General features: G+C 42.9%; 3 protein-coding genes across 5 annotated transcripts; all 3 read right to left on the minus strand.

Annotated features, from left to right (window-relative positions):
* Nucleotides 1–1,031: 1,031 nt before the first annotated feature.
* LOC146671479 (far upstream element-binding protein 2-like) lies at nucleotides 1,032–9,615 on the minus strand. 3 transcript variants are annotated; one of them, XM_085403688.1, is made up of 18 exons: nucleotides 9,367–9,610; nucleotides 8,642–8,750; nucleotides 8,497–8,556; nucleotides 8,335–8,371; nucleotides 8,171–8,223; nucleotides 8,024–8,095; nucleotides 6,322–6,379; nucleotides 6,011–6,185; nucleotides 5,422–5,520; nucleotides 5,243–5,341; nucleotides 5,018–5,120; nucleotides 4,165–4,286; nucleotides 3,647–3,940; nucleotides 3,432–3,547; nucleotides 3,236–3,324; nucleotides 2,748–2,954; nucleotides 2,456–2,661; nucleotides 1,032–2,362 (listed from the first exon to the last, which is right to left on the minus strand). In XM_085403688.1, exons 1-18 carry the CDS (start codon nucleotides 9,493–9,495, stop codon nucleotides 2,354–2,356), a joined length of 2,037 nt encoding a protein of 678 aa, XP_085259814.1. In that variant the 5' UTR covers nucleotides 9,496–9,610; the 3' UTR covers nucleotides 1,032–2,353. The 3 variants fall into 3 exon arrangements, with proteins under 3 accessions (XP_085259814.1, XP_085259816.1, XP_085259815.1); XM_085403690.1 differs by lacking the exons at nucleotides 1,032–2,362; nucleotides 2,456–2,661 and having other exon boundaries at nucleotides 2,812–3,032; nucleotides 9,367–9,615; XM_085403689.1 differs by lacking the exons at nucleotides 1,032–2,362; nucleotides 2,456–2,661 and having other exon boundaries at nucleotides 2,812–3,039; nucleotides 3,234–3,324; nucleotides 9,367–9,615.
* A 1,727-nt stretch (nucleotides 9,616–11,342) lies between these two features.
* LOC146671480 (GTPase IMAP family member 8-like) lies at nucleotides 11,343–13,610 on the minus strand. The gene is made up of 4 exons (XM_085405181.1): nucleotides 12,882–13,610; nucleotides 12,686–12,807; nucleotides 11,938–12,598; nucleotides 11,343–11,846 (listed from the first exon to the last, which is right to left on the minus strand). Exons 1-4 carry the CDS (start codon nucleotides 13,558–13,560, stop codon nucleotides 11,662–11,664), a joined length of 1,647 nt encoding a protein of 548 aa, XP_085261307.1. The 5' UTR covers nucleotides 13,561–13,610; the 3' UTR covers nucleotides 11,343–11,661.
* A 399-nt stretch (nucleotides 13,611–14,009) lies between these two features.
* On the minus strand, nucleotides 14,010–15,256 carry LOC146671481 (GTPase IMAP family member 9-like). The gene is made up of 2 exons (XM_085405347.1): nucleotides 15,239–15,256; nucleotides 14,010–14,786 (listed from the first exon to the last, which is right to left on the minus strand). The coding sequence occupies exons 1-2, from the start codon at nucleotides 15,254–15,256 to the stop codon at nucleotides 14,010–14,012; spliced, it is 795 nt and encodes a 264-aa protein (XP_085261473.1).
* Between the last annotated feature and the right edge of the window lie 4,745 nt (nucleotides 15,257–20,001).

Genomic DNA, 20,001 nt, shown 5'->3' on the forward strand with positions numbered 1-20,001 from the left:
TTGTCTGCTACCACTTCTGCTGCTGTATAAATAAGACACTGGAACAGGAAACGCAGAATACCTGAAACTCAAAAGTCAGCCTGCTTTAAGCAGAGCAGAAACGGATCAATTGTGCTGGCAACTTTTGACAACTGGTAACCCGAGCGTGTTCACTGAGAACAGCAGAGGTGGAAGAATCAGAGGTACAGAGCAGAGAAAGATGTTATTGGTGCAGTGTTTCTGCATGTGCGAGGTCCCATGGTACACACAGGATTTTAAAGTTTTGCAATAAATAGCTGAGCAATATTCAGATAAAAGCAGAAAAGCGCAAGTAAATGACTGCAAAGTGTCATAAAGTGTCAAAGTACCATGAGTGGCCACACCTAATGAGGCTCAGAGACACACAAACATGTCATTTATGTCAAGAGACCCTCCTTTACGTATCACGTCAGGTAAGCTAACAGTGACCCCTAGTGGTGTTTTCCCTCAAGTGCTCTTTTATGGCTGGCAACAGCAGGGCATGTATTATATACTCTGCAGCCACTTCATTAGTTACTGGTTTGGAGCCACTATTGCTTTTTAAGCTGCCTTAATTCAACAAGGTGCTATAAACATTCCTCGCAGATGTTGGACCATACTGACATGATAGCATCACACAGTTGCGGAAAATTTGTCAGCTGTACATCCATGAATGAAATCATCCGTTTCACCACATCCCAAAGATGTTCTAATGCACTAAGATCTGGTGACTGTGGAAGCTATTAAAGTATAGTGAACTCATTGTAATGCTCAAGAAATGTTCTCATTCTCTAGAGATGTCTGTGTGGGGACAAGCTGAACAGATCAAAGTTCATAGTCACTTGAATCACCTTTTTCTCTGTTCTGATGCTCATTTTGAACTTCAGCAGGTATTTTTGGCCACATCTAGATGCCTAAATATGTTGGGTTGCTGGCATGCGATTGGCTGATTAGATATGTGTTAACAAGTAGTTAAACAGGTGTACCTAATGAGTGCATTTGGTCCAAAAGCGACACAGACACGATATTCAAGATTTCAAAGTAGCTGATATATTTATTTCAGATCAGTGCTGCTGGTGGTCGTCTGTTTATAACAATCTCAACACAATATCAACCCAAAGGCAAGACTCGCAGCTGCCATTCAGAATACAAGAATCATACCTGATACGTCTCCGGAAGTGAAAACCAGCAGCTTTATATTGCTGAATATACAGTTTGTGTATATACAATATATGTTAAAGCAGGACACACTTGGAAGACTAAAGTTCAAACTTTTGCACAAACAATGACCGTGGAAGGACAATTAAGAAAAAAAAAAAAAAGGCAGCGTTTGTAAAAAAGCTTTACAAAATAAAGGAAGACAACATGCAACCTGGAGTCTGCACAAGCGGCAATGAACTGAGGGATAAATTGCTGTAGGAGAACTCAGCAGTACAATCTACACAAGAATATAACTACACTTTAAAGTCTCCATATGCCGCCATTCTGAGGTGTGCTGAAAGCCCTTCTGAACTTTCCAAATGATAAGAAATAACGATGATTACTCACAGAAAGCTGGCCAAATCTGAAAAGCTATCCCCCACCCAGCCCCATCTTTCCAGTTTAGCCTTTAGTCCACAGTAAGCCGGCCTTTTCTTCTAACCCAAAACTAAAGCGGTCAGGTGGAACAAACAGTTCACGAGATGGGACGTTTCAAGAGGCAAAAAGGTGTTGAGCGGTGCGATTTAAAATGAACAGAGGCAATTAATACATTATTCACATTCGTGCTTCTGAACCTTGCAGCTCGGGGCTTCTTTTCATAAATCTAACCTGCGCACAGTCACCCAGATATACACGTGTTGAAACACCCTGCAAGCCTCTGCAGAGGAAGCAAAAAACCAATATGAGAAAATCAAATGAGGCATGTCTCCTCCTGTGTCTCACACACACACACACACACGAACACATAACATGATTATAGTCCTAAAAGCTCTGTGCAAGTCAGTTAATACAACACTGGGATATGAAGGTGAGTACTTTAAAATGGGGCTACGGGATGACTGAGATGTGCTGAAAACTCTGTTAATGAAATAACCGCTCCGGGGCTCCCGTGAGTATTTAAATCTACGCTCAGGCAGCTCTGAGTAGCTCTGTGAAATGATCGCATTTAATCAGTCTTTTCCCTCCCGTCAGCAGCGAAGCACAGGAGCATCGGGTTCAGTTCACATTATTATCAAAAAAGGATCCAGATGATGTTCACATGTGGGGAAGCGTTTCACTTCTAGTTGCAACGGATACAATATATATGAATAAAGGGATCGATCCTGGCCTAAGACTTCAGAGCCCTCTTCTTTATCCCGTCTTCTGCCACGAACTCTCACTGCATCTAAAATACAGACGTTTGGAGGTGAGATGTGAGACGTGAGGAGGTAGATTAACACACACAGAAACAAGACCTCGACGAGGCCGCTGCACCAACCTGTCCCTGCTGGGGATTGGCCGGCTGGCCGGAGGGCTGCTGTCCTGTTTGTCCATAGTACGCAGCCTGCTGCCTGTAGTACTCCGCCCAAGCTGCGCTGTAGTCCTGCTGGCCTCCCGTTGTGGATGCTGAACCTCCTCCTCCTCCTGCTGCTGCTGCTCCTGGAGCTGCAGCTGCTGTACCGAGTATAGAGCCGCCTGCCTGGGCTGAGAAACAGAAACAGACATGAAAAATTAAACAACAACAACAAAATTACATAAATTACTACCTAACATATGCAACATACTCGTACCCATCTTCTTGTAGTACTCCTCCCAGGCCTTGGTGTAGTCCGGCTGGCCCCCCGGTGTCTGTGCAGCCTGGGTCTGGTCACCTGCGGCTTGGGCACCTCCAGCCTGGTTTGCGGGGTACGGGGCTGGCGCAGCCCCCGATGGCTGCTGGTAGTACTGAGCGTAGTAGGCCGCCCAGGCTGCATTGGGGTCATTGGCTGCTGCCTTGCCTAGAAAAGACGCAGGGTGGAGGGGGTGAGGTCCTCATAGGGTGAGGGTGAGCCCCTGCTACTGGCCTGGAGACCGGGCTTGGAGACCAGGGGGAGGAAACAGAGACAGGGTTAGAGCCAGAGCTGCTACAGATAAAGACACCGCATCTCATCACATTTCCATCAGAACTCCTGTTGACCTTCTCAGATTAAAAAAAAACAAGTATAATGAGAAATAAGTGCGAGGGCTGAGCAGTAAACACTTAAAATCAGCAGAGGTGGTGAAGCCAGCAGTGACTCACTGGGGTCATGTGGTGGTTGAGGCTGCCACTGCTGGTAGGTGTTGCTCCAGCCCTGCGAGCTGTACTGGGGAGGACCTGGAGGACCACCACTGAGGAAAGAAGAAGCGCTTTCTTATTTAAAAAACCAAAAAAACCAAAAACATCTCAGGGTCATCGTCAGTTCTCTGAAATCTGCTTTAAAGCTGCAGCCACTCACTGTGGAGGTCCAGGAGCCCCAGGCGGTCCGGGGTTGTAGGGGTTTGGGCTGTAAGGAACCATTGGCCCAGCAGGACCTGGCCCAGCTGTCCCCGGGCCCACAGGACACAGTGGACCCTGAAACACATCACATGATGCCACATGCCGAGTGTTCTTCTTGATCGGTAACTTAAGAAATAATAATTAAGAATAATGATAATCTAGAATGACAAGCACCTCGATCTTCTCCTCAATGAGCTGCTTGGCGTGGTCGACCTGCTGCGGGGACCCACGAATGATAAAAAGCTTAAAGTTGGGGTCTCCGTTGGGGGGTGGCTGTCGAGAGATTTCCACGAATGCCCCCGTCTGCTGGTTGATGGACTTGACGTTCTCTCCTCCTCTGCCAATCACAAGCCCACACTTTTGGGCGGGAATAGAGAAGGTCATTTCCCCTCCGGGGGGACCCCAACCGCCTTGTCCCCCACCTCGCCCCCTATTGCCTGAAGGCATTCCTGGAGGACCTGGGGGACCCTGTGGACAATTATACCACATTACTTCACATATGCCCAGTACGTCACAGCCTCTGGTGATTTTGCCTCATCTGACTACGTTAAAAACAAACAAACAAAAAAAAAAAAACGAAACAAAAAAAACAAGGCTAAGCACTTAATTTATCCAAATATTTATGGACGTTATGATGTGAGGCCTTCATCTATTGATTTATGATGTTTTAGAGTGTGACAGCTGATCCGTACCCCCTGTCCCTCCTCTCTGACCCGGATGCTCTGCAGCAGGTCGTTGATGATCTGAGCCGCGTGCTCGCAGCGTTCAGGCGGACCGCTGATGTGTGCGATCTTATCTGGACCGGTCCCGTCATCTGGAAGGGATTTAAAAGTGCATTAAGCGTTTGGGATTAACACTAAATGAAATCAATCAGGTCAGCTTCCAGCACCGGTCAAAGTGAGAATTAACAGCTTTCTGTAAATTAGGATCTCAAAAAAAGTGCAAAGTGGTAAAAAACAAAAACAAACAAAAAAGAAAACACGCTAAAGGGTCATGCCAGGTGACGTTCTGATGTGACCATTGTTCTTGTAACACTGGATCTATGCAGGGATCCTTCTTTATCTGATTTTCTTTTCAACATACAAGTCAAATCAATAGAAGAAGAAAAGGAGCCAATTTTACCAGCTCTACACAACAGCTTACGCAAAAGGCAATCACACTGCCTGAGTAAAAGATTCACCTGATACAAAGGGGCAAAGTACAGCAGATGCACAGGCTGTCAGGCTAGACAGCGAGTTTGTGACGCTTCATTTGTAGGCAAACTTTTACCCCCTCAGAAAATATCACTGCAATGGAGAAACCTGGTAATTATGTGTTTTAGGGCTTGTACTTCCAGGGGATTTGTGCCACCTAAAGACTCTCTGATGGATGGCAGTGCCAGCTGCCAGCATCTGTTCTGGTACTAATAACATTCATATTGATTTTACTAAATTTACTAAATTAAGTGGTGGCAGCTAAATGAGACCAAAACAGAGGAAAGCAGAACGTCAGCAAATGCGAAAGACGTATAAATGAAGCCACAACGCCGTCGTCAGAGCGTCCCACCTTGTTTGAACTGTATCCTGACTCCGGCATCATTCTGAATTTTCTTGATCATCTCTCCATTGCGTCCAATGACCACACCCACCGAGTGTCGTGGTACTGGGATCTAATATGACAAAAAAAAAAAAAAACACATCTATTGCTTCCTCTGTTTGTGATTTGGTTAAAAAAATGTTTTTAAAAACCCTCTGCAGTCACTTCCAGTCTTGCTCCGACACACAAACTTACATCCATGCCGCCTCCCATTCGGGAGCTGAATTCGCTTCTTTCGCTGTAGCCGCCTTGGTCTCTGTCCCTCAGAATCTCCTGCACCATCTCCTGGGCTTGCTGAAAAACCATTAAGGATCAGGAAGCTCGGCACTATGCCACATTTACTTAGACACAATAACAGGACTTTAAAGTTATACCTGGACTTTGTATGGGTCTCCAATAATGCGCAGAGGCTTGTCAACGTTGGGTCCCTGAGAGGCATCCTGGATTAGGATCATCTTGACCCCTGCACGCTCCTGCATCCAATAACACATAATGAAACATAATTATCAGCCATACGCACTTGAAAGTGTTTACCTACACTGGAGTTGCCTCCACTTAGGCTTTTACTGGCACACTAACAGGCTAATTTGGCTATTTTATATACAGTAAGCTTAATGTATAAGAATTATACTATCTATTATAAATTAGAAACATTAATGGCTTTAAAATGAATGTTGTGCTCCTCTTTAGTCCCACCCTTGCATGGTGCATGGATTGCTGCTATAAAGCATCAGGCTGACTGCTTTCAGTCTGCAGGAAAGCTCATGATCTTGCCCTGATCCAGTGTAAGACAAACCCAATTAAAAACCTCACATTCCTGTAGGATTAAATTAACTCAGACCTTTGCTGCTATTTTAATGTGAAAATACTGACTTTAAGAAAAAGGTTCAGATTTGGCCTAATCAACTCTGGTTGGGTCATGCTGACTTCTATAAATGCTGAAGCAAAAAACATGAAACTTACCTGTAGCTGTTTGATGGTCTCTCCTCCCTTGCCGATGACTAGGCCGGCCTTGCCGGCTGGGATCATCATCTCATGAACTGCGCCGTTCTGCCCGTTGCTGGAGTCATGATAAGAAGAAAGAGGGGGAGTACCTCTTCCTCGGGAGACTATCTCATTTAGCAGCCTCTTGGCTTTCCTAACCAAGGGAGGAGCTGATTGGTTACTTCATTTAAGAAACACATCACTCTAGTGTTTAGAATTAAGCACCAGACCGTTAAAACGCTTCCACATAAAACTGCAATGAGTGTATTTGTATGACGTCTAAAACTCACTGTATGGAGTCTTGTGTCCCTGTGAGGGAGACGTTTCTCTCTGGAAGACCTCCACTGTCTGCACAAGCAGAAAATGTTCATATTTAACAAACTGAGCATAAAAATAATAATAATCAGAAGAAGTTTACACACACTCATCCTGGGCATGAATGTCATGGTAATTTCAGGCTTTTAATCATTTCTTTGAACTGTTCTTTATCCAGGGTGGTTAGTGACTGTACAGCATACACCTTTAATGACTTAAAAAAATGTAGTTTCAATATTTTTTCGATTTTCTACAATCCACACAGTCTCAAAAGTATAGATAAAGTTAAATGTCTGTTAGTGAGTTGTACCTTAACCGGATGCTTTTGGTAGTCATCAAAAAACTTCTGGCAAAATTACAGCTGGATATCTGACCACGCTTCCTGACAGAATTTAGAAGAGTTCATTTAAACTTGTTGGTTTTCTAGCACAGACTCAGATTTTAATCTTAAAGCATTAAGCATACAATAGGGTTGAGATCAGGGCTTTGGGAAGACCATTCCAAAAGTGTCAGCCTGCTTTTATCTATTCCAAATGCAGTTTTGATTTGTGTTTAGGATCATGGCCCTGGTGGGACACCCAACTGTGTTGGAGTTTCACTTATCTAGCTGTTGATTTGAGGTGAAGTTGAAGAATTTGGAGATAGTCCTCCTTCCTCATTATTCCAACTTCTTTGTGCAATGTACCAGTACCACTGGCAGCTAAACAGTCTCAGAGCATGATACTACCACCACCATGCTTGACATTACAGCGTTAGATACAGTGTTCTTAGGTGCCTTTACTCCTCCAAAGTAGTAAAGGAGAGGCCTCTTGTGGGAAGCGTGACCATAAAGCTTTTCTACAGAAGGCATTCAGCTTGTCCATGTGTGGAAATTTGAGGAAAGCCTGAAGGTGTCCACTTTGGAGCAGGGGCTTCTTTCTTGGTCGGCACCCTCTCAGACTACGTCCACACTAGCCCGGATAGATTTGAAAACGTCGTTTTAGAAAGTCTGCGTTTTTGAGTGTCCACACTGCGACGGGACAGCTCTGTTTTCAAATGTATGCGTTTTCAAAACGCCGTCTCAGTGTGGACGGGAGGCCAAAACGGAGAGAAAACGATGCATTTTCAAATGAAAACGCATTAGTGTGGACGTAGCCTCAGTTCATGATGATGTAAAGCTTGTTTCACTGTGGCAGTGACACTGGTGTTCCAGCAGTCTTTTATGGCAGGCTTGAGTCTTGGTGGTTCCTGGGTTGTTCCTAAACATCTTAACCAGTTGCTTTTAAACTGAGGGTGACCGCTGGGGTCTTCTTCAGATCTTGGCAAAGTGGTGACATATCTGAAAAACTTTACTTCAGATATTTTTTGTTTGAATCCATGATTGTGATATCTGCAGTTGTTTAGAAATGGCTCCAAGAGACTCACCCACCTTGTGTAAATCTACAATTCTCCATCTTAGATCTTCACTAAATGCCTTTCAGTGAAGAACAGCATTAAGTGAGCGTATGTAAAGGTTTGACCCTATGTGGATTAGAGAAAATCCAAAATAAACCCAAACTTGTACACTAAATTCTTGTTTTATAAAGTAATTAAAGATGCATGCTGTACAATCATTTCACCCTGAAAAAAGAAAACCCCAAATTACACTGACATTCACGCCCAGGATGAGTATCTGTAGACGACGAGTGCAACCAGTACCTGGAGCTATCTGAACCTTGCAACCCGACTCTTGCTGTATCTTATTGATCTGTTCACCGCCACGGCCAATAACTGAAGAGAGAAGGTGGGGTTTAAAAAAAAGTGTGGTATACAGTACGTGTTAAAATAAAGCTGGGCTACACTCACTGAGTCCCACCATACTGTCTGGAACACTGTACTCCTCTGTGGTGGAGGTGGGTCTGATGCCATGATTACAGGAGGGATACAAAGGTGGGGGGAAAAAAAGCAATAAATCAGACAATAGCAAAGTCAGATTAATACACAGTCACCTGAGAGGTACGAGATCTCACCTTTGCTGTGCAAGAGCAGCTAGCTGTGCACCAATAGCTGAATGAGAAAACAAGGCAGGGGAGAGGTTTAGGATTACCAACGGACTAATGTGGAGGACGCAGACACCCACTGTTGACTGTAGGTCACAAATAACAATGCATGCAACAGTAAGATGAACTCACACAGCGCTTTGGCTGACTCCAAGTCACTCTGAGCAGCCAGCTTCTTGGTCTCTGGCTCATCTGTCAGAGGAGGAAATGAAATGAATGTTCATAGGAGACTCCCTGGAACTAAAATAATCACAAAGCGAAATAAAGGTGCAGTCACCAGTATTTGTGTCCTCTAGCTGTCGTTTCTGCGCAGTGAAGGGAAAACTATCTGGAGCAGTGCTGTTGTTCACAGGAGGACCAGCGTCGCCCCCGATCTTAGCTGCGATCTGAAACACAAGCAGAAGATTTGCCAGATAGTTCACTGTAGTGCAGCAGATCTACAGTATTACTGCTTTTTAATGATTTTTACACATTTTTCTGATTTCCCCCCAAGCTCCCTCCTTGGGGTTAACCCACCCCACCCACGGAAATCCTGGGAATGCCTCTGGCGTGACTGTAGTTTATTTTATGGATCAGATCCACCATTACATTAAGATAAATAGAGTATTTTTTTTAATGAGCTATGTGATGGATACTGATGTGTTTTCTATTCTTTGGCCTTGAGGCTGCAGCACACACCTGAATTATCCTGAAACACCTTTATATCAACTACTAACATTCATAATGTAGCTCAGCGCAGAGGAAGAAGCTGGTAGTGAAGTGAAGATAATAATGTTCTCTGAAGGTTTTCAGTGTTGTCACACTGGATATTTGGTGGGACGCTGAAACTGTCCGGCCTCAGTTAAAGCTAACGCTGACATGTGATGGATGAAGCGGCAGAGGTGTGCCTGACTGTAGACACATTCACCATGAAGTGTTCGAATGTCAAATTTAACCTGGTCTCAGGTGTGTCCGCCTTCATACATGCTAGCTTCTTAGCTGTCTGTCTCATCCCTGCCTCACCTGCCGGGCCCGCTGCACCGCGTCCGCAAACGCATCCTTCTTGGCGCCCCCCGCTCCGTTCCCCACAGCCGCCTGTCCGGGCAGAGGAGCCCCGGGGACGGGCGGAGGTACCGCGTTGTACTCCGACATGGTATCCAGAAAAGACCGAAGAGGAGAGAGAAGCAGAAAGCCGGGATCAGAGCTACGCAGGAGTGGGATGGGAAGTCAAGAAAGTGACGGGAAGGATATCGCCAGTTGGAGACACGACGGAGGCCGGCGAGGATCATTCGCAATTTTATTGTTGTTTTGGTGGTAGCTGATTTATTATCATAGAAAACATGATCAAAGCTCATATGCAGGATGTAAAAGAGACTTTTTATTTAAAAAAAAAATAGTTGTGCTTGAGCGATTTAACAGCCTATCCAAAGCCCAATAACTTATGTTTTTTAAATAGATTTTGTATTATGAACAAAAAATATAAAAAGGAAAAGTAACCGAACTTTAATTGTGGTGGGATACAGGTGCAATATAGCAGAAATGAACTACTTTGGTCCAGCACTACAGTAAACATGGTTTAGGTATTTTCCACCTCCGTCCCAAGTTACTTACATCTTCCCAATAAGATGACTCTTGCTTAAAAATATAAAACTGCAGTCGACCTTTCAAGTCTGTTTTCTGAGTAAAGTTTGAGCCAAATCATGAAACACTTGAAATGCAATTATCGTAATAAACTCAGCAACCATTTCAGATTTTTTAAAATCAGCTGTGATTCTTATGGTGCACTTCTATGAAATGCGATCTAATATCAGCTGTACTTGTACTCCAAGTTTCTAGTATCGGAGAGACTTGGGCTATATGTGTCTTATGGACTTTGAATCAACACTGGGACAAATATTTTGTCATGTATTCAAGTAACTGTGAGTGGAGCTGTGGAACACGCAAGATTTCTTTGATGGCTTGTCGATTTCTAACATATCTCCCAGGAAGTCAATATAGGTTCTCCTCTATATTGACTTCCTGGGAGTCAATATAGAGGAGAACCTTTCCTGGAGTGTGAACACCTCCGAGCTGCTGAAAAAGGCCCAACAGAGACTGTACTTCCTGAGAATTCTCAGGAGGAATAACATCACACAGAAACTGCTGGTGTCCTTCTACAGAGCCACCATTGAGAGTGTTCTAACTTACTGCATATGTATTTGGTACACTAGCTGCACAGGGGCTCAGAGGAAAGCACTCCAAGGGATCATTAACACCGCCCAAAAGATCACTGGCTGCCCTCTCCCCACACTGGAAGTTCTACACAACGCCCACTGTTTTAAAAAGGCCCAAAACATCATAAAAGACACCTCACATCCTGGCCACTCCCTGTTCGAACTGTTGCCCTCAGGCAGACGGTACAGGGCAATCAGAGCAAGGACTAATAGACTCAAACACAGCTGTTATCCAACTGCAATAACACATCTGAATACTACAAAAAAAATGTCCATCACGCCACTCTTGTGTTAATCCATGCACGGTCTGAAGCATGTGTGTGGGAATGTATGTGAATGTTTTACTGTTACATCTTATTAGTATTTTAAGTATTCTATCTATTTTATTTATTGAATTTTATTGTTTTATTTATATTTTGATATTGCTAGGGATGATGCAATGATCGGGGACCATTCTTCATTTCGTTGTTCTCGTGACAATGACAATAAAGTTTCTGATTCTGATCAATGACACCGTAAATTTGTAGTTTTTTTAAAAAAAAAAAAATGCATTGTATTAGTTGCATCTTTAAAATATGTTTATCAAAATGTGTAATTCTAATGATTATTTAAACATAATTTTATGCAGTAAAATATATGGAAATTAAATTAGGGCATTAACAGATGGAACTAAGTTTTTTACACTGCAGCATTTTGCTGTAAATTCTTTTCTTAGAGTGAAAGTACTGGGTTGCAAAATTATTACAGTCTACATTTCAAAGTTGTTGTTTTTTATCACAAGCAAAATACAGAAAACAGTCAAACATAAAATCTTTATTGAATTCTTAACGTTGAACCATTTAATGTAGAACCAGGGGCAAATATAAGGTTTGGGCTAGGGTGGCATCAGCCGTTTTGACAACGAGAATCTGCTAACTATATTAAAACCAACTGAAGGTTGCATAGCTTATTACATAAAAAAATAACCTATTTTTAAAAAATCAGGATCTTAGTACCTCTGTTTCAATCCAGTTTTTTTAGTTTGCTTAGCAAGTTCCTGCATTTGAGTTTTTATAGAGTTTTTCTTCTAATGAATAACTATCTTGTCCGTTGTGGGAATTGCTGGTTAATCATTTTCATCAGGCAGAGGACTTTCATCCACATGACTGGCTGAGGCGCTCATGCTGCCAATCCCCGAGGTGACATCAGAGTTTCCAGCTCTGGTCTTCAGCCATTCAGACACTTTGGCACGTGCTCTTTGATTAAAAAGTTCTGACATGTTCCCAAACTCGGAGGGAACGTCTCCGCACACTGAAACAGAAATTGAATGCTATTTGATATCATACCCACAAGTAAAAATATAAAACAAATTCAGAGTTTTCTCTAATTAATATCAACTCACTGCTTGGAATGAAAACTCCATCCAAGCTGGCTCCTCGCTTCACAAATGGTTGTTTTGGTTCTTCTGGTTCATTTACAACAGCTCTCAACATTCGGTCTATCAGCTCTTGCTCCCTCCTGTTCCACTCTTCTTCTGTCAGCACAGGCTGTTTTTTCCCTTGTTTGCTTTCAGCAGTGAAGCATTGTTCCTTGTTCCGTGTAATCAAATCAATTATTTTTTGGAAGAGCAGTTTGACAGGAAAATGATAACCCAAACCATGGCAGTTGAGGACATGGTATCTGTACCCACACTTTTCCACCAGCCACTGGAGGCTTTTCCCCTCTCCTGCAATGTGCTCCTCAATGAGTCTGTCATTCAGCCAGTCTCCCCAGGTGAACAACACCATGCAATGTCTCCACACTCTCTCTCCAAAGGGCATCAAAAGCTCAACCAGTGCTTTGTGGTCTTCCTCTGTGAATGCTTTGGAAATGGGAACAACCAAGAGAAAAACATGAGGGCCTGGAGCGCACATGGAGATGCTGCGCAGAACTTCTTCTTTTAGCCAGACAGGAGCCGTCGTGTCTGCAGGCCAGCCTGGAGTCTCAACGACTGCAACATTTATTCCACCTAAATTTCCTTCATGCTTTACACACTTTTCTGTTCTTCTCCGGTCCTCGAATTCCTGCATAGAAACAAAGATCCGAACATTATTTAATGATCATGACACCTGATAAATTACACGTGAACCTCGGGCATTATATTTGGTTACCTTCTTCACCCAAACTCTCTCAAATGTCTCTTCAAAAAGGATGTTGTTTCCTGCCATACTCTTCCCAGATTCCTCTCTGCCAAGCAGTACAATCCTCAGGTCAGTGATTGTCAGCCTCTCTCCTGTAAAAAAGTAAAGTTTAAACTGAAAGAGTGACTAAAATAATGCCATAACTATTTGATGATTTTTTGATTACCTTCAAATAACTTTCCCAGTATTCTTGATTGTCTTTCAGTGGTCTTTCTGATCCTTCTAGCTAATTTTCCTTCTGCCTCTTTTCTGGCCTCCAGCTGTGCTTCACGATCCGGATCAACTTCATAATGTGAGTTTTCATTTCCTGCCCACATCTCTTCAATCTTCTCCAGGAGATCTTGTACCTGCATCTCATCATTATCCTTCATGTTGTCCAGGACGTGGTACCTGTTCCCACACTGCTTCATCAGCCACTGCAGACCTTCCTCACTCTCTATACGTTCTTCCACAGTCTTCACTCCCAGCCAATCACCTCTAGTGAACAGAACAATGGTGTGCTTCCAGACATCATCCCTAAACAGACTCATGTGCTCCTGGACTGCTCTATGATAGGATGTATTAAATGCAGATGCCAGGCCGACCACGAGGAGCACTGCGTGGGGTCCTGGAGTGCACATGTACACACTGTTCTCTATTTCATGTTTATCTGTCTCAGAGGTGTCCTGAAGGGTGTGGTTGTAGAACCAGCCAGGAGAATCCACCACTGCGAGTGTCCTTTCTCCCAGAATGCCGTGATTAATTTCACTGGACATCGTTGTTCTTCTGTGATGAACAGCAAAAGCCTTTTTCCTCAGAATGGTGTTTCCAGCCGAGCTCTTAGCTGACCACTGAGCACCAACCATCACTAGTCTTAAATGTGCTGGTGGGGTTTTACCACCTGCAGAATTGGAAGGTAAACTAATCAGGAATGTAGTTTCATGCATCAAATTACATTTGATGGTTAGATAATGATGTGGGCCACATAGTTTATCAAGAGAGCTCCTCTTACTGCGAAAGCCATATTTGGCTGTGAGACATGACATCTACAAGGCAAATGGTTGTAGTTCATCTACAGTTTATAGTTACAGCACAATTTTATATTCGTCATGTGATCACTGCGTTTAGCACATTAAAATATCTTTGTAAGATCTTGACTTAGTATAAGTACAAATATTTTCTTTGACATTTTACTTTGGAGCTTTATTAGCATTATTTATGTTTAAGAAATTGTTTTACAAAACTCTGTGATTCTGTGTTTGATCACAAACATCTGGATTCACCCATTTATTTCAAATTTATCCTCTTCTTTCTATCATGGTGGGTATTTTGTAAAATGTGAGGCCGTACCTTCAATTAGTGCTCTGAGTTTCCTTCTGTGTGTCTGCACCTCATCAAACCTCTTTGATGCTCTGTCACTTATTGCTTTCATTTCCTCCCTCAGAGCGTTTCCATGAGCACGATCAATGGGATAGTGACGGCCTCCATTCGTAGCGACCATTGCCTCGATTTTCTCAAAAAGCTTTTCAACTTGACTGCTGTCCTCCCTGTTACTCATACAGAGGACATGTTTTCTGTTTCCACATTGCTCAAGAATCCACTGCATTTCTGACCACTCACTGATTGTAGTTTCTACATTTTTTTCATCCCATGCATCTTCAGCAGTGAACAGTACGATGGTGTGATTCAGCACATCCTTGTGGAAGAGTTTCAGGTGCTCTTTTAAAGATGATATGAAGATCTGGGGCAAAAAAAAGCTATGATGAAATACCAGAAGAAAGGCGTGAGGTCCTGGGGGACACAGATGGACGCTGTTCTGGATTTCTATCTGATCCAGCTTTGGGGTGTTTTCTAGTGGATAGTGCCACCACCAGCCTGGAGTATCCACCACAGTGACCCGTCTGCCATGCACCTCCTGCTGCCCCGTCACACTCTGGGCAGTTCTTCTGCTGGTGTCAAAAACACTTTGACCCAGTATGATGTTACCGCTCAGACTCTTATTACTGGGCTCTCCTGTTAATTCTCTGCCACCTATCAGCACGATCCTCAACTCTGGAGAGTCGTGACTGTGCCCTGCAACACAGATGCAGCACTGTTTATACGAGTGGTATATAACTTTAAAAGTTTAGTTATTGTTAGCAATCACGAAATTATTCGTTAGTTAGAAAAAGAAAGATCATTATATTCTGCATGTATTTTGTCAAGACATGGATGTGCCCTTAAACACAAACAGGAAGTATCACATAAACAGTCATCAGATCATGTTTCCATCAGACAGCTCAGTGTGATATGGATCGGTACAACATTTCATCCTGTCTATTTAAATTTGCCCTTAAATTCAAAGCCAAACTATAATAACAGGTTTAGGCACAAGTACTACAGCTACATCTCTCTATGCAGCTTTGCTGACATAGATTTGTTGTGTGTGATCACACTGAGAGATGAGTGTGATCACACTCTAAACAGTCGTACTTTATCAACAAATAATCAACAAGTAGCAAAAATCAAACCTATATTCTGTTACAATGACATAAGATGACTCACCGAGGCTAGAAACAGCATGTTTATCAGCCATTGTTTTAAACAAAGCTATTTCTGATTCAAACGATGACTAAAGTGACAACTATACAAGTAGGAACTCTTCACAAAATAAGGTGTGGCATGTACTTTGAACTGTTGTCTCTTTTTTTACTCCCTGGCTGCAGTTAGGTGCATCATTTGTTTAACTGTTTAGGGATTGCAGACACTGACTGATAAGTAGTTTCATTGCTGGGTAACGCTCATTCCCTTGTTATTTCATGACAAAAATAGGGCGATCGTGGCTCAAGAGATGGCAGTTCATCTTGTAATCGGAAGGTTGCCGGTTCGAGCCCCGGCTTTGACAGTCTCTGTCGTTGTGTCCTTGGGCAAGACACTTCACCCGTTGCCTACTGGTGGTGGTCAGAGGGCCCGGTGGCGCCAGTGTCCGGCAGCCTCACCTCTGTCAGTGCGCCCCAGGGCAGCTGTGGCTACAATGTAGCTTGCCATCACCAGTGTGTGAATGTGTGGATGACTGAGTGTATTGTAAAGCGCTATGCAAATACAGGCCATTTACCATTGCAAATTGAAATTAAGCAAATGAACAATCTGAAGATGATTCCTGTGACATAAATGACAGACCCGACCACATAGCTCGTACGTTTTACACTTTTCTTTATTTCGGTTGTCGTGTCCAAAGCTCACAGCCGCAGCTTTTCAGCTGCATCCTACACACCACAACAACCCCAACCTCGGGTCCCGGCACGCTTAATACAGGGGAGGCATGATGAGCTGATGGAGCTCCGGTGTGTCAACCTCCCCTGTGGCTGCGCCATGAAGCATGCTCGTCACAATGTTCATGCAGGTCAAGAAAGCTATCATTAGGCTGAAAAATAGAAATAAAAATATCAGAGAGGCAGCTGAGGCTGCACTGGCCTGGGAATGCACTGCCCAGCTCACTGATGCCAAAAGGCCCGAAAGACGACAGACGATGACTTAAAGTGCAATCACAAGGGTCTCAAGGTTTACAATCAAGAGATGCCTTCATGAAATTACAGGTTTACAAAGCTGGGTATATTTAAGAACAGGGAGGACAGATTAGACTTCACAGGAAAACATCTAAAAGAGATGCACAGTTCTGGAAAAATTATTTGAACAGATTAAACCAAGATGAATTTGTACTAGAATGAGGACACTTCAATGCTGATTGGATAATGATCCAACGCCTACTGCAAAACAAATCCAAGAGTTTTTCTGAGAAACTGAACATTCCTAATTGGTCAAGTCAGTCACCTGATCTCAACACAACAGGGCACATTTTTCAGCTGCTGAAAACAAAACTGAAAACAGAGAGAGACCCACAAACAAGCGGTTAGGGTGGCTGCAGGAAAAGTCTGGCAGAGCACCTCAAGGGAGGAAAAACTGCATTTAGTGATGTCACTGAATGCAAAGGATTTTAATTCAATTTTTTTTTTCAAAAACCCTCGATTTAAATTATATTAGCTTGTCCAAATACTTTGAGCCTCTGAACACCAGACTATCTTTAATAATGTTTGTAATTCCTAAACAGTATATGTTAAACCCCCTGTGGTTTTATACAAAGACATTGTATCACTCAACGAAGAAAACATCTTTGGTTTCTAAAAAGTTTTGGAAAGTGAGTATTTACCTGTCAGCAGAGGTGACAAGTAATGAAGTACAAATACATCATTACTTCTTTAAGTTGCTTGAAGATGTTTCACCTCTCATCCGAGTTGCTTGAAACGTCTTCAAGCAACTTAAAGAAGTCCAGACGCTTTTCTTTGCAAGCTCCTTTGACTACGATGACCTGGATGACTGAGAACCTTCACAGACAAAAACATCATTACTGTAATTAAATACAATATTCTGGTATCTGTAGTACTTATTTTTCTGAAACCTTTTACTTTTACTCAATTTTTACAAAAATATCTGACCTTTCTACTCTTTACACTTTCAAAACAGGCTTGTTACTTAACACATTTGGGGGAAGTATTATTTCAATCCACTGTGGGTCTTCAAACCAATAAATATGGGACTAACAAAATGGAACAAAGATATATAAAGACCATTCTACTGGTGTATCCATCACCAGTGCTTATTGCATACAAAGGAATGAAGGAGGCAAAAAGGTAGTTTATGCAGTGTGTTTGCAGTACTTCAGCATTAAGCTAGCCCTACAGAAGAGGAGCAAGTATAAAGGGAGTAAGAAAGTTTTTTGTTTGTTCTTTTTTTAATGGCAGATAATTTCAAATGCAGTGTTTATGTAAGCTCAACAAATATCAGCAAACACACAAATTGTTTCTGTGTCACACAGGTACAGGTACAGGTGTTTTATTTCACAGGGAAGAAAGAAATGAGAGCTGTTCACTCAGAGATGGGGAAACATGAGAAAGGCAGAACAGAAGAAGAAGAGAGGTTATTTTTAAAGGTAAGGACTACTCGGGGACATTTGATAAACAGGAAATTTGAAGCTTACATGTAATGTGTTTATTTTTTAAATAAGATATTGGTTGTGTATGATGTGAAGTTCAGCTTTTTATATATTGTGATATACCCAGCAAAACAAAACAAAGTGTGTACTTAGTTTTTGTTATTCAGATGTTCCATGACAATACTCAACAGTTTAGTGCAGGATAAACATGTTAGATTGTCACTGTGATGAATCTACAATAATGCACTGTGTTGGTGCACAGTTGCTTTGGTGTTCATGTCACAGTTAGGTTACATAAAATGTAGCAGAGATTATTTTAATTTAATTAATTTAAATCCACAAAAAGCAGTAAACCTCAGAGCAACAACAGAACATTGAAGTGACAGAAATGTTCGTGAGCTGTGATTCTTTACCCACTACAACGATTATTTTGACTTGCTTTACTTTGAGAAAATTTCGTAACCTGTACCCACAAAACATTGGACATCAGATACATGGCCATCGGTCCATGACCAATTCTGGGCATCGATATGACGTTCAACACTTGACCTTCATGTCTGTGACAGGTGCAGGGAATTTACATGATTAATAAATGTAATATTTCTTTATTTACAAAAATTAACATTGTTTTTAAATGGGTCTGTTCTGTCACCATGTAACCGTATTCTGTTTAAATAGATTTTCCCTGAGAAAGTTACTCTTTAGTGCCCCCTTTTGGCATGACCTGGTGTAACGTGCTCAAATCCGTCTCTGTTCTATGATGTCATCAGAAAGCGCATGTTATTGTTTGGGGAAAGGACTTCTCCCGTTCTCCCGTCCGCTGCTGTAGTGGCATTTGTCTCCCTTAAGACGGTCTTTAAGGGCATTGTCGGTATGTAATTCTGTTCCATCTTTACTAATGAACAATCTACTTGAAGAAATGTGATTGCAGTGTTTGCTTAATAGAAACGTTTGTAAAGAGGGAATTAGCTAACGCTTTCGGCTAAACAAGTCATTGTACTGTTATTGTGTATTTCTCCTCATCTATGGTTTCTAAGAGCATTTCATGTCATGTTGTTTCTCAGTTTTACCCTACTTCAACTGGCCTAAGTAAAGGGAGTGAAGTCAAACCCTCTTGTCTGCGTGGTCATTTTGAAGAGGAGTTTAGTCTGAATGTCGACTCTAGCAAGGCGTTAGAGGCAGAGGACATTACAGTAAAACGACAGCCTCTCAAAGACCAGTCTCGTGGGGAACTGGACAGCAATTAGAGCTATCCTCCGGAAACAGCTCAGATGTAGGAAGAAATCCAATCGACAGCAACATGTCGCAGAGAACCAGCGCATCAATGAAAACCAGATCTAATATATCTGGCTCCTCCAGGCATACCAGGAGCTCAGCTGCAAGTAAGGCAGCCGCTGCACAAGCACGTGCAGAAGCTGAGGCGGCTAAGGCTGAAGCAGCATTTGTGGATAAAGAGAACGATCTGAAGCTGCAGCAAGCGGAACTGGAAGCTTCTATGCAGCTTCGAAAAATACGTCTTGAAGCGTCATTAGATAAAGTACGCATGGAAAAAAGGGCTGCAGAAGCAAAAGCAGAAGTTTTGGAGGCTGCAGCGATCCAAGATGATGGCGAGGGTCTTAGTGAGATAGATGTTCCTGCTGACGACCCAGTAACGCGCACAAGAGAATATGTGAAGGGTGCCTCACACGGCAGCCAAACCACGCCCATTCTAGAAACCTCCAATGATAACACGGAGACGAAACTCCTTCAGCATTCACCGACCATAGACTCCTACTCCAAGATCTTTACGCCAGGATCTGATGTACATTTTCGACCAAGCCTCAAGCCAGTTGCGACACCACACATCCAAACCCAAACCACACCCATAATAGCAAATCTAAAGGATCATTTCCCAGGCAAAGCTGATCAAAGTGAGACCTACACCCCTAAACAAGAACCAACGGTCAATTATGCACGACAGCCTCTGGACAGCGGCTACACCGGCGCGGCGTATATCACAACCCCAGACAACTCCGGTCACCCACATGAGACCACATGCCGGGAAAGGGGCCCACTGTACACTCCACTAGAAATGGAGCAGAACATGTCAGACCTTGTTAGATTTATGGCTCGACGTGAACTGGTGACTACAGGGCTCCTTCACTTCAACGACCGTCCCGAATGCTACAGAGCCTGGAAAGCATCGTTTATGAATGCCATCAGAGGTCTCAACCTCTCACCAAGTGAACAGCTTGACCTCCTCGTGAAATGGCTAGGTAAGGACTCAGCTGAACATGCCAGACGAATACGATCCGTGTATGCGAACCAACCAGCTAACGGACTCAGAGCTATGTGGGAC

The sequence above is a fragment of the Rhamphochromis longiceps genome, linkage group LG4 (genome assembly GCF_057381845.1).
Source record: "Rhamphochromis longiceps isolate RC_006_pf linkage group LG4, R_longiceps_female_GT1.1, whole genome shotgun sequence".
Lineage (NCBI taxonomy): Eukaryota > Metazoa > Chordata > Actinopteri > Cichliformes > Cichlidae > Rhamphochromis > Rhamphochromis longiceps.

What these genes read in the sequence shown, in the direction of transcription:
- LOC146671479 (XM_085403688.1), bottom strand. Translation starts at nt 9,495, where the DNA reads ATGTCGGAGTACAACGCGGTACCTCCGCCCGTCCCCGGGGCTCCTCTG. An exon ending in GGAGTCAGCCAAAGCGCTGT is followed by an intron (nt 8,372 to 8,496) that starts GTGAGTTCATCT and finishes TTTCTCATTCAG; the next exon opens with CTATTGGTGCACAGCTAGCT. An exon ending in GGGGCTCCTGGACCTCCACA is followed by an intron (nt 3,325 to 3,431) that starts GTGAGTGGCTGC and finishes TTCTTTCCTCAG; the next exon opens with TGGTGGTCCTCCAGGTCCTC.
- LOC146671480 (XM_085405181.1), bottom strand. Translation starts at nt 13,560, where the DNA reads ATGGTTGGTGCTCAGTGGTCAGCTAAGAGCTCGGCTGGAAACACCATT. An exon ending in ACTGGGAAAGTTATTTGAAG is followed by an intron (nt 12,808 to 12,881) that starts GTAATCAAAAAA and finishes ACTTTTTTACAG; the next exon opens with GAGAGAGGCTGACAATCACT. An exon ending in AGAGAGTTTGGGTGAAGAAG is followed by an intron (nt 12,599 to 12,685) that starts GTAACCAAATAT and finishes GTTTCTATGCAG; the next exon opens with GAATTCGAGGACCGGAGAAG.